The sequence below is a fragment of the Misgurnus anguillicaudatus genome, chromosome 17 (assembly GCF_027580225.2).
Source record: "Misgurnus anguillicaudatus chromosome 17, ASM2758022v2, whole genome shotgun sequence".
NCBI lineage: Eukaryota > Metazoa > Chordata > Actinopteri > Cypriniformes > Cobitidae > Misgurnus > Misgurnus anguillicaudatus.
The window spans coordinates 12,290,001-12,303,785 of record NC_073353.2 but is presented as its reverse complement, the minus strand read 5'-3'; the positions used below and the strand labels follow the sequence as shown (position 1 = coordinate 12,303,785).

At 34.6% G+C, this 13,785-nt stretch overlaps 1 protein-coding gene across 9 annotated transcripts in view; it reads left to right on the top strand.

Moving 5' to 3' along the window:
* myo16 (myosin XVI) overlaps positions 1–13,785 on the top strand; it is a 269,807-nt gene that overhangs the window by 250,116 nt on the left and 5,906 nt on the right. For 2 of the 9 annotated variants that reach the window (XM_055214656.2, XM_055214655.2), the window contains exon 35: positions 2,021–2,110. The exons of the other annotated variants lie outside the window; for them this stretch is intronic. In XM_055214656.2, coding sequence (XP_055070631.2) covers positions 2,021–2,068 — 48 coding nt within the window. In that variant the 3' untranslated portion in view covers positions 2,069–2,110. The remainder of the gene's footprint in view (positions 1–2,020; positions 2,111–13,785) is intronic. 9 annotated transcript variants of the gene reach the window in all.

Below are 13,785 nucleotides of genomic sequence, written 5' to 3'. Positions count from 1 at the left end.
CTTTTGATTGTTCATATTTTAAAACGTTTATGTGCTGCTGCGCATCCATGTGTGTGATAAGCAAACACACGTTGTCGTCCCGTTCATAGGCTTATATTACTAACGCGCTCATTAAATAACAAAAACAATATTGCGCCATTGACTTTAGACTTTAGAGCAGGTTTTTGTTGGTCAATGGCGTAGTCTATTTTAGTTACCTCAAAACAGCAAATGCGTCAACAATGCGCCTGAACACACCTCGTTTTCAGACCAGAACGCCCATGGGCGCAAAGTTGGTTGCAAATGCATGTGCTATTTAAACAACGTGGCGCTATTTGTGAAAATGATAATTGCGCTGGGTTGAAACTAGCAAAAGACACTTGCCTGCGCATTGTAACTCATTGCGCCGGGTGTATGATAGTGCCCAATGCCTTTGACGGCATGAAGGCAGCTCCGGAAAACACAGCCGTCATAAGCAGTGTAGCGGAGTTCTGTTTGAAATATAAACAGAGAGCGCCTCTTGTGATAACTAATCCCATATTTGAAGACTACAATACTAATTTAACCTTTAAACAAATATACACTGAATTTGTGCTACAGCTGCTTTATTGGCCGCCATTTTTTTTTTTCAAACTTGACCAGGCTTGACCAATGACATCCCTCGTGCACGTCCAAGCATAGAATTATAGGACAAAACAATGAAATTATCTCAGGAGACAGAAAGTAAACAAAACATTGAATTTTGACATGCCTTAATGCATTCATGCCTCCGAATGCTGCCTCCGAAGGTAGCATTTTAGAGATTTCGAACGCAGCCAGCATCACACATTTACGAAAGTGAGGATGACATGAATTTTATATAGTAATATGATAATGACATAGAAATAATATGAAATTAACACAAATATTATATCATTATAAATAAATAATTAAATGTTTTTTGGGGGGCAACTAATTATATGATTAGTGCCCATGATCTTAACCAGAGTATGTCACAGTCTTAACATATTTATCAATGTGGCATCAAACAACACAACCCAGGCCTGAAACCATGTTTTATCTTATCCAGCAACAGCCATCCTTTTATCTAAAGCCTGACTTGAAACAGATGGCATTAAAGATGTGCTCCCATCCCTCAGATGTAACCCCACCACGGGTCATCCTCAGACGGACACTCAACCTCTTAATGTCCTTATGGCACTCGGAAACAGGAAGAAGCCATCTAATGCCCCTTAACATGTATTAGCGCCCGTCTGCTTCATATTTCCCTGTCTCCTCTCTGTGTATCTCGGTTCTCCTCTCATCTGGTCCATCCGCTCTTTATCGATCCGCATCACAATGTCCCATAACACGCGAAAGATCGTGATGTTTAATTATTGATCAGCTTGGTTTCGCCGGAGATTGCGATTGAGAGCGAGAATGTGTCGGACACGTTCCCATCTTATCGGCATTCCGATCCGGCAGGTGGAGAAGATTGCTTAGGGAACGACAGCAGAAGTGTTCCCACACTGGCAGTCTGGTAATGGAGCGTTCTTGACCACGTGTCTGTGTGCGATAAGATTGAAAAGGTCACAGAGGAGGCCATCTCTTCTGACAGGACTTCTGTGTATCACACAATCCTGTAGATGGTTACTGACACGTGGTGATACACTGACACCAAGAAGTATTTGGACACTTGAGCCACATTGTACTATGTATGAATGTCATTGGATGAGATATCAAAATATCAAACGAAATGGCATATTTCGTGACATTTAGGGACCATAGTTTTATAAATTGGTAGTATTTATAAATACTACTATACTGAAAAGTAAACTGTTCAGCCAATTTGTTACCGTAATAAATCCTGAGTATGCCTACTAAATCAGGACTTACCATTTTGACAATTTATTAAGCTTTTTTGGGCTTATCAGACACATTCCCACACTTATCACATCAATTCATGTTGTAATTGATGTGTGTTGTAAACAATGTATGTAATGTTGTATATGTGTTTTGAATGTCTCTTTCTCTCTCCCTGTCTCTCTCTCCTCTCTTTCAGAGGGGTCACCTCAACTTCTCGCCCTTCGGTGCAGGGGCAGCGCTGTAGGCTGGGGGGGCCGATTAACCCCCTGGCCTGTGTAGGGATGGGGTGAGTCCGGTCTTTAGCACAGTACCTCACTGGCTACCCTTCACTCCGCACTAGCCTTCTTTTATGTCTTCTTTTTTACCTTCCATGCTGTTGATGGAAACTGCAGCTCACGGCAATATATATATAGGAGCAGCTCTTGAAAAGTGATAGGAAAACACTGATACAGGATCATGCATGAGGATGTCTCACAGCATCAATCAGTGTTAAAGGGATAGTTCACCCAAAAATATATATGTGTCATTATTTACTCACTCTCATGTGGTTTCAAACTTTATATCAAATTATATAAAATAGTTTGAAATAGGTTGAAATTAACCCGGAAAATGGTGACCCAACAATAGGTTAAAACAACGCAGCATTTTTGGCTAAAACAACACAGCAAGGGTTAAATTACAAACGAGCGGGCTGGGCTCATCCCTTTTTGACCCATTTTTTAGGGTGTATGTTGAAGAAGATATTTTGAAAAATTTTGGTGACCACACTGCAAAAAATTACTTTCTTACTTAGTTTTTTGTCTTGTTATCAGTAAAAATATCTACAAATTCTTGAATTGGGATGTATTTTCTTGGTGGGCAAAATGACCTAGGAAAATAAGTCTAAAAATAAGTTTTTAGACGAAAAATATAAACTTTAAGTAAATTATTGCTTAAAACAAGAAAAAAAAAAGTTTACTTTTTTTCATAAACACTTAATTCAAGAAAATTTTTCTTATTCCATTGGCATATTTTGTTGCTTGTTTAAAGCACAAATTCGCTTATATTTCCTAGGTAATTTTGCTCATCAAGAAAATACATCTTAATTTAAGAATTTTTAGATATTTTTACTGAAAACAAGACAAAAATATGAAGTAAGAAAATCTTTTTTTTTTTGCAGGGCACACACTGCAAAAATTGATTTTCTAGAATAAAAATTCTTAGTATTTTTGTCTTGTTTTCAGTTTGTTTTCAATTAAGGTGCTTTTTCTTTATGAGCAAAATGACCCAAGAAAATAAGTCTAGTTTCTAGACCAAAATATCAAATGTAAGTGATTTTGTGCATAAAACAAGCAAAAAAAAATGGGGTAAGCTAATTTTTCTTGAATTTAGTTTTTAAGAAAATTTGTATGCTTGTTTAATGCACAAAATCACTTACATTTGATATTTTTGCTCTAAAAACTAGACTTATTTTATTGGGTTATTTTTCTCATCAAGAAAATTTTTAATTCTTAATTTAAGAATTTTTACTGAAAACAAGACAACAAAAATACTAAGAATTTTTTTCCTTGAAAATCATTTTTTGCAGTGTACTAAAGTATTTTTAGTATAAATATCTCAAAATTCTTGAATTAAGATGCATTTCCTTGATGAGCAAAATGACAAAAAATATACAATTTAAGTGAATTTGTGATTAAAACAAACAAAAATATCTGCCAATGCGATGAGAAAATAAATCTTTAAATAAGTTTACTTTATTCTTAAATGCTTAATTTAAGAAAAATGTTCTCACCCCATTGGCAGATATTTTTGCTTGTTTTAAATTCAAATATATATTTTTTGTCTAAAAACTAGAGTTATTTTCTTAGGTCATTTTGCTCATCAAGAAAATACTTGCATCTTGATTTAAATTTTTTTAGATATTTCTACTGAAAATACTAAGTAAGAAAGACATTTTTTGCAGTGTTTAAAGGATCAGTACACCCAAAAATCTGTTTTAGATCTGTATACTTGTTATTCTTCTGTGAAACACGAAAATTCTGGAAAATTTATAAACAGATTGTAGTGAAAGCATGTTTCTTCACAGAAAAAAAGACAAAAATCAGGTTTAAACACTTGTGTGAGCAAAAAATGACACAATTTCAAGTTTTGGGATGAACTTTAAATGCAAAATTCTTGAGAATCAAATATAAATTGCAGACAGCATGTAATAGAGCTCATCTTTTACAAATACTTTCTTAATGTGTTAAAGGACACAGTCACAGTTTTACAGTCTTGCCTCAGTTTACTTGAAATGAGCTGCAGTTTTTGCAGAAATCCCTCCATCCCTTACTGCTGATCATTTATTTCGTTCCTGCGTACATGTCTCGATCCTTCATTCAATCCGTTTCCTATTTGTGTTCTTTCCTTTCCCAAGTTTTGCTTATTGATTTTCCTCTGAGACAGAGGCTCTTTGCAGTTTGTCCTCATGCTGACATGCTCATTGTTTGCTGCTGAATTACACCTTATAGGGTGTATGGAGCTGAGGCATGGCTCTGCACTGAATCAATGACTCCCGCTCTAATGTTTCAACCGCAAGCAAATGTTCACATGTGCCACACATGCGGCCAGAGGGAACGGTGTGTAAATGATGCGAAACTGAGAGGTACAGTAGGCACATTGCGGTTGATATCACATGGCCGGTAAACGGAGAAGTTTCGCTGTTATCCTTGAGCTTTGTGGCACGTCTTACCCCAAGTGTCCTTTACCTGCTGGTTTTAGGCTAATATAGGTTTAGGAGTCAACCGGGGCATCGGATCAGCTTGTTAAACTCTTCAATTATCTGGATTTCAGAGTGTTTACAGTAGATGTCCTCGAATGCTTTTTGGTCTGAAGGCTTTTCAGAGCTGTGAAGTTTGTTAGAAGATTAGCAATGAGTCTAGTGGTTTCAGTCCTCTGTCCTTCTGTACCCATAGGAATTTGGGTACTGTAAAATGCACGTACTTGATTTACCAACCCTGCATTTGGGTCCATATATGTTGTGCAAGAGTGAGATGTCTCTTAAGATGCTTAGCATTGTGTCCTAACATACCAAAATGAATCTGGGGGCAGCATCATTCCAATACCACTTAATAGGACCTATAAATCTGTTTTCACACCCTAAAGATGTGATCACGTGAACATTGATGCTTCTGTTGGGTCACTTCCAAGCTCGTTTTAAATGTAATAAACTTCATACAGTAGAGGCGACACAAGGCCTTGCAAGTATGCACACACACACACACTTTTTTTACAAGCAGGCCTTTATCCCATTCCAGGTCTTTTGTGAACATGCACAAATGGGTTCGGTGGCGTCCGATCAAAACAAACTAACTGGTTTGTGTTTTTCTCTATCAGTGGCTTTAATCAGATCTGAACGTGCACAACCTTCTCACAGCAATGCTGGTCCATTCTTGCTCAGTTTGTTCTTAAGTTCCACTGCTTGTGGATAGACTTATCTTCAGTAAACACAGCTTGCAGATTGATTGAATGAAAGAAGTTCAGACTTTCATCTCATTAGGACATAATGAGAGGATTCCCCGTTCCTCGAAAGAGTTGAGACAGCTGTATTCCCAATGCGGCTTATAATGATCCTCTACCCATGAAACACCAAAGCATTATGAAAAAAACAACACAGAGCAATTTGAATTAAAAACCATGTGAGACAAAGAGATTGATTATTATTCAAATAAAGGACAAAGGAGGTGTAAATGTGTTTACGGTAAGTTTTATTTAGTAAAGAAAAGACTTAAGGCATGTCTCGGCAGAACTTATAAGTAAGCAATTTAAATTTAATTATTAAAATATTTGGCATTCAGTAAAAACTCGATTCAGTTTAAAAATGTATGCAATTGAGTTGGCACAGAATATGTTAAGATATAGAGATCTTTGTACTCAATAAGCCGCATTTAAGAAAAAATGAAAAATGCTGTATATTGTATCTAGAAATGTTTACATGATTTTTCTGGTCAACTGGTTTGGTCAAAGATTTTACATTTAATCAGTTAATCGTTGTACAGCATTAATACATTTTAATGTTTGATTGAATGGGTAAAAACAAACAAAATCCAACATTATCATGACTTGTGCTGAAAGTTTTGTTGCGAGTAAAAACCTATTTATTGCAATCTTGGTCGCATTCTTCTTTCTTATGCAGATAAAAATAAAGGTGCTTTCTTAATGCCATAGTAGGGCTTCGCAATTCTGGGAAAAATTTAAACAAATTTTTTTGTTACTAAATGAAGATTGCAATTCTGAATGCCAACTGAACAAAATAACAGAATTTTGTTAAGACAATATATGAATTGTCTCTTTAAAAAAAAAATTATTGGTTTGAATTTTTTTTAATCTGAATTCAATGATTCACTAATACATATATGTTTTATAACTAGATGTTTACCCTAGATCATAAACATTAGTGTTTATATGTAAACTGTAAACTATAATCCCTATTATAATTTAAATATTTTTAATATATATTGCAGAAATAAATAATGATACTGTGTGGCTAAAAGGAGCTGTGAACCTATACATCAGGATTTCCCTTATTAAACCTTATTAAAGGATTAGTCCATTTAAAAAAAATCCAGATAATTTAATCACCACCATGTCATCCAAAATGTTGATGTCTTTCCTTGTTCAGGCAAGAATAAATAGTTTTTTGAGGAAAACATTCCAGGATTTTTCTCATTTTAATGGACTTAAATGAAACCCAACACGTAACGTTTTAATGCAGTTTAAAATTGCAGTTTTAAAGGACTCTAAACAATCCCAAACGAGGCATAAGCATCTTATCTAGCGAAACGATTGTCATTTTTGGCAAGAAAAATAAAGAATATGCACTTTTGAACCACAACTTCTCGTCTATCTCCGGTCCTGTGATGCACCAGCGCGACCTCACACAATACGTCATCACATCAAGAGGTCACAGATGGCGTATGTGAAACTACGCCCCAGTGTTTACAAGTGTGGAAAAAGAGGACCGTTCTGACGTTGTTGTATGTGGAATGATACTAATTAATGTCTTTGTGTCAGTTTATGGTTTAAAATGGTCCGCAAATGTGCGTTTCATATATGTAACACGTGACCCTTCCACGGCATTACACAATTACGTGAGGTCCCGTTGGCGCATCACAGGACCGGAGATACACAAGAAGTCGTGATTTAAAAGTGCATATTTTTTATTTTTCTTGCCAAAAATGCTTTGAAACTGCAAATTAAAACTGCATTAAATCTGTTAAGTTTTGGGGTCCATTAAAGTCCATTAAAATGAGAAAAATCCTGGAATGTTTTCCTCAAAAAACATTGACTGAACAAAGAAAGGCATCAACATTTTGGATGACATGGTAGTGAGTAAATTATCTGGATTTTTTTTTTTTTAATGGACTAATCCTTTAATCCAGCACCCACCTAGACAGGTAAAATCTATCTTAAGACAGAATAATAAATCCCTTTTGGTAGAATAAATTGGATTTTCTTTTCATCTTCCATAAAACAAAGCAATAGTCAAATAAGCATTTTAAAGAGACGTCCTTAGTTGTTTATTTTAACAACTAAGGAAGTCTCTTACGCATCCATTAGTCTCTTCTGCTTCCGTTACGCTTACGCATCCGTGAAAACAAAGCACAATAAACACTAGCTACATCCACGGTGCTTACACATCCATACAAAATACGTAATAGCAAAGCAAAAAGCGTGTGAGTGTTTAAACACCATGTTTTAAGCACAGATGAAGCTTGTAGTGAACCGATGAATAATTGGCATTGCAACTGTTTTAAAATCCCCCTTTACATGAGGACTGCTCTGACTCCGTGACAGCGGCCACGCAAAAGTTTAATAGACAGAAGAATCGTTATAAGTTAGGAATGAGATTGCGTGGGTGCTTGAATCAAGATTGTGATCTCTTTACAATTATATGTGTAGTCCTATAGAAGAACCATTCTTTGACTGAATGGAACCAAAAATGGTTCTTCACTGGCTGTGGTTCTCAAACTTTTTGACCCTTAGTGGCCCCCTAAAGAAAATTAATGACATAAACAATCTCAAACTTAGAATTTGAATTAAACAAAACATTAAATCATACAATTCAGTACAGTGGGTTAGCAGCCTTAATGATTTTATGATAAATTAATGTTTTTAATAAAATGATACTGGCACCATATCACGTCCTCCAAGGGGGCACGTCCCCACTGTTCTCCACTGTTCTATGGCATCATTGTGTAGTACATGCTTTTAAAAGATGAAGGTGTCACACAATCTGCCATTGACCTCACCAACAACAAAATAATCTTCCTTTAACAAATTCAATAGGCTTAGTATTTTTTATTTTATTTATATGTGGAAGTGATTGCAGACTTCTCTTTGCTGAAATCCTATCAAGTCCCATTTTTGGGTTCAGGACCCACCAGTTGACATCCACTATTATGTGTATATACTAAAGACAGTTTGACCCGCTAAAAAGCTATTATTAGACTATACAGTACTGCAAATAGCATAGATAAGCGAAAGAGACATATTTTCTGAGAAATAAAAAAGAGAACATTACAGAGAAAGATTGTGCCAATTACCCCAGCGAAGTAAAAATGTGACTTGCCGTCTCATAAACCGCTTGTTAATAATGATTCGCTTGCCCTTTGCCCTTCGTATCAGGATTGCTTTAGTTTGTGGTGGAGGTTAATTTGGTCCAGTCTTTTCTGTTGAAGCCTCATGCTTGATAAGACAGCGATGTGCCCGATGTCCCCACTGAACTCTCGCCGAAGTGACATTCAGGCGTGACCTGTATTGAGTTCCAGCCCTATATATCCATGAAAGGATGAGCCGGTCTGAATGTCAGGCCACGGGCCACTACTGTCCCCAGGGAGAGGATATTTCCATGTGTCCTCCCTTAACTCCTCTGATCACGCTGGCCAGATGATCTTATTTACATATGGCTGTGATATCTCTTCTGTTCGACAGACGCTTTTAGTATGTTGTCTATGAGTTTTTCAAATGTCTACAGAGCTAACAGTTTCACTCTGCCCTAAGATATGAATTGAATGTGATGTTATTCAGGTTCATATATCCAGGTGTTTCAAATGGATTTATACATGGTCCCTCAAACTGTGTCTGTTCCTCATTAGGAAATCTCCAGAGATTTTGTCACTTTGATTTGAATTGCAAAAACTTCTTCCTTTAAAATTATTTGTCACCGGTTTAATTGCTAAATCTTTGTGCACAAAATCCTGTAGCGGGTACACACAACACATTTAAATAAGACACGAAATGCATGTAGCGTTGTGTTTTATTTTAATTAAATAATTGTCTTTTTCATGCATAAACACATCTTCTTTATGCACAAATTTTGTTACTCTTATTCACTATTATGCGCCTAATTTACAAAACTAAGTACTCGTTTGCTTACATATAGTGCAATAACCATTTCCATTAGAAAGCAGATGGTTAGTTAAGAGAGATGTTTGTTTACATTTTTATTATTCATGGCAGCAGATGTTTATTCAATTATGAAAAACATTATATCCGGACTTACATTCAGATGTGCCGTCAAACAGTCGTTTTGCATTTTAAAGCGCCATATCAGCCTTTCACACTGCCAAAACAATTACTTTATTACTTAGTACTTACTTGTTTTTAGTACAAATGTCTTAAATCATGTTAAATCAAGATGTACACTGCAAAAAATTATTTTCAAGAAAAAAAAATCTTAGTATTTTTGTCTTGTTTTCAGTAAAAATATCTAAAAATTCTTAAATTAAGATGCTTTTTCTTTATGAGCAAAATGACCCAAGAAAATAAGTCTAGTTTTTAGAGCAAAAATATCAAATTTTAGTGATTTTGTGCATAAAACAAGCAAAAAAATCTGCCCATGGGGTAAGCAAATTTTTCTTGAATTTAGTGTTTAAGAAAAATGTTCAAGATTTTTTTTGCCTACCCCATTGGCAGATTTTTTTGCTTGTTTTATGCACAAAATCACTTAAATTTGATATTTTTGGTGTAAAAACTAGAGTTATTTTCTTGGGTCGTTCTGCTCATCAACAAAAAACATCCCAATCAACAATTTTTAGATGTTTTTACTAAAAACAAAACAAAAACACTAAGATTTTTTTTTCTTGAAAATCATTTTTTGCAGTGATCACACTGTAAAAAACAACCTATAGAATTTACTCAAAAAAATTGTTGTAACAATTTGCACTCACTTTGTTTGAGTAAATTATATCCTATATATTTGATTAAAGAGTACCTAAATTTAATTACTATGATAAAGTAAAAAAAATTAGGTAAGGTCTACCTATTTTTTTCATAACTAATTACTTATAAAAAAATGAATAACATTAACCCTACTGGTATTAAGCCACAGATCTATTAAATTATTATTAATAATGATTAGCCATTAAGAAACATTACATATTACTTATTCAGAGAGGGTTGAATAAGAAAATAGTCATACACAAGATTGCATAATTGCTTGCTTTATTGACCAAATAACATTCTGTAAACATTTAAAACTAATTATTGGAAGTACAAAATAACCCCAATACATTTCAAGTGAAATACAACATATCATAGTTTTACATAAAGTTTCTTGAACATATTTCATTAAAAAAAAAGTCTTCATCATGAGATGTTAAAAAACCATTAAAAGCAAGATTCCTAAATACTGTTCTTCACGTTATCATTAGAAAATTAAAGAAGACAATAATATGAGAGGAAAAATTTACCTCAGTAGACTAGCATGCTATATCGATACATACAAACATTTCAACTTCATTTAAAACTTATTAAGTGCAAAAATACAACTTCATATTATGCTATAACTCACAGTACACGTGCATAAAACATTGAACACTAACAAGAAGTACTTCCATTCAATTTTAAGTGATTCAACTTCATATACAAGTCACATATATAACATATGAACTCCGAAATACTTTTTGGAACAGACATTAAAAAGCGAAAGCCAACGTTAATTATATATCAGTTAATGATAATAATAATAATAAAATGGCTTCATAAATGGATCCCTTCTAAAACAAAACTCAATATATTAACAGATAAATGCAAGAAAACGTTTACAGTAATTATCTAGCATCGACAGCTTTACCGTTGTTTGTTTGTCTGCTCGATGCCCTCCCGTCTGTATCGTACATCAACCGTCCGCTGCTCTCTCTCGTCACGTGGCTTGCTCAAGTTCAACCACTCAGATTGAGCAGCTCCGCTGTTCACGAGATTCAGACATGTAAATAATAATAATGGAAGTTAATATTTCAATCATAAATATGCATTTTTATTCGTATTCGCAGGTGCAAGAACTGGGCGATGTTTCATTCAAAGCTAACCTGACTGACATAACCTATCAATCTGTCAACAACAGAGACAGAGAAACACGCAAATGACTAAACTTCTGGTAGATTTTACAGTTAACCAACTTAACATTTCCATTCATGATGATATCAACAAGTTAAATAAAAACTTACCTGTCAACAAACCGCAGTTCTCCCGCCGATATGATATGAAAAATGGTGACTCGAGTCCCGCCTGGATGTTGATTCATGCGCATTTTGCGGTGCTAAGGCCAATATTTTGGGGTATATGTTACTTATTTTTTTAGTATTGCAGTTATTACTGTTAAAAATTGGATAGTGAAGGTAGAATATACCCATTATTTTTCATTTTACTTGCTAGCTTATATATTTAATTAAATTATAACTAATTTTCATTGGTTAAATTTAACACCCTCCAGAGTAATTTTTTACAGTGCAAGATGAACTTTATTAATGAGCAAAATGAGAAAATAAGTCTAGTATTTAGACAATAAATGTACAACACTGTGAATTTGTGCTTAAAACAAGCAAATAATAATAATAATAATAATAATAATAATAATAATAATAATGGCAATGGGGTAAGAACAATTTTCTTGAATTTCTTGAAGTTATTTTTTTTCTTACCTCACACTGCAAAAAATTATTTTCAAGAAAACAAATTCTTATTTTTACTGAAAACAAGACAAAAAAATTTCTTGATGAGCCAAACGACCAAAAAAAAAATAAGTCTAGTTTTTAGACCAAAAAAATAAATAATAATTAAGTGATTTTGTGCATAAAACAAGCAAAAAATCCGCCAATGGACTAAGCAAATTTGTCTTGATTTTTCTTGAATTTAGTGTTTAAGAAAAATTTTCATGATTTTTTTTGCCAACCCCATTGGCAGATTTTTTTTGCTTGTTTTATGCACAAAATCACTTAAATTTGATATTTTTGTCTAAAAACTAGACTTATTTTCTTGGGTCATTTTGCTCATCGAGAAAAAGCATCTTAATTTAAGAATTTTTAGATCATTGCACTGAAAACAATGTACATTTTTTGCAGTGCACTCAAATGATGGCCCATGCAAATAAACAGTGCTATCAGTAGATGCAGTTTGTTGTTAGTGAACCCCCTTTGGGTGTCCCTGATGATGGCTGGGCTAAATTTAGTGTGTAAGTGTTTATACAGGCTGTCTGTATCCACAGCTCTAAGCGCGCATGTGTGCCCTTTGATGATGTCCATAAATAATGCAAGGTTAAACATAATGGCCTTTTTGCGTGAATATGATCCGGATGCCTTGTGTGTCTCTTTGTTTAATGTCCGGATAGCATTACGGGTGTGAATGCACTGATTTACACCACCGTCATGCTTGGTCTTTATAAGTGCATGTGATTGGGTAAGTGACTGTGTGTGTCTGATTAGTTCAGCACACTCTGTGCCATCTCAAGCTTTCTGCTCAGCTGACGTACTGATGTCACAGCCAAGTTGTAACAGTGACCAACAGACACCAGAGGTGTAAATTACGGATCAGGCTTTCAAGAGCTGTGAGTGTCTCCCTGGTTCTCCCTCTAAATGGCTTGAATTCCGTACACGTCTGCTCCACTGTAACATCACCACTGCATCCCCGCAATGTTTATGGATGAGTTACTGTACCTCTCCGTGCATGCAAGTAGCTGTAATACAGGCCAGGGGCATCCCATTACATCATCATGGATGATCCAGTTGATGCCCCAACCGTAGTTTTCTAAATGTTCTACTTATGCAGAGAACAGGAAGATGAACAGCTTTAATAAGATTTAATCCTTAAGGTTAGAACAGTTGTTATATGATTTTCTACTGTAGAGTTACTTAAGCAAAATGCAAGCTATACATTCCCCTAGTTATGACATAAGGGGTGGTTTCCTGGACAGGGCTTATCCTGGTCCCCGACTACAATGTATGTTTGAGCTGCCTTAATTTACAAGCATCTTGTACTGAGATATTTCACCATATATCAGTGCCATTGTTTTGTCTTAAGATGCACACAAGTATAGTTTTTTGTAAGGAATGTTTGCAGGGCTTAAAATTAAAGGGATAGTTCACCCAAAAATTTAAATTCTGCCATCATTTTTTAACTTTCATGTTGTTACAAATAAAATTTATTATTATTATTATTATTATTATTACAAACCTGTATACATTTCTTTATTCCAATAAACATGAAGGAAGATATTATGAGGAATATTTGTAACCAAAGCAATTATGAGGCCCATTCAATTCCATAGTAGGAAAAAGAATACTATAAAAGTAAATGGGACTCATCAATGGTTTGGTTACAAACAGTCCTCAAAATATGAAGAGTTTGGTTCCAACTGCAGTTTGAATGATTTAAATTGAAATGCACAATAATTATTATTATTTTTTTAATTAAGAGTTATCTCGTTTTGGTACCAAACTCTTCATATCTTCCTTCGTGTTCATCAGAACAAAGACATTTATACAGGTTTGTAACAACATTTACTCAACATGACTGAGTAAATGATGACAGAATTTTAATTTTTTGGTGAACTATTCCTTTAAAGTCGCCATAAAACAGAAGTAGCAATTGTCTTATTTTCCACGTGGTGACGTATATCCGAGTGAAACCAGCTTCTGAAGTGAAATAAGGCAGGGCTGGATTTGA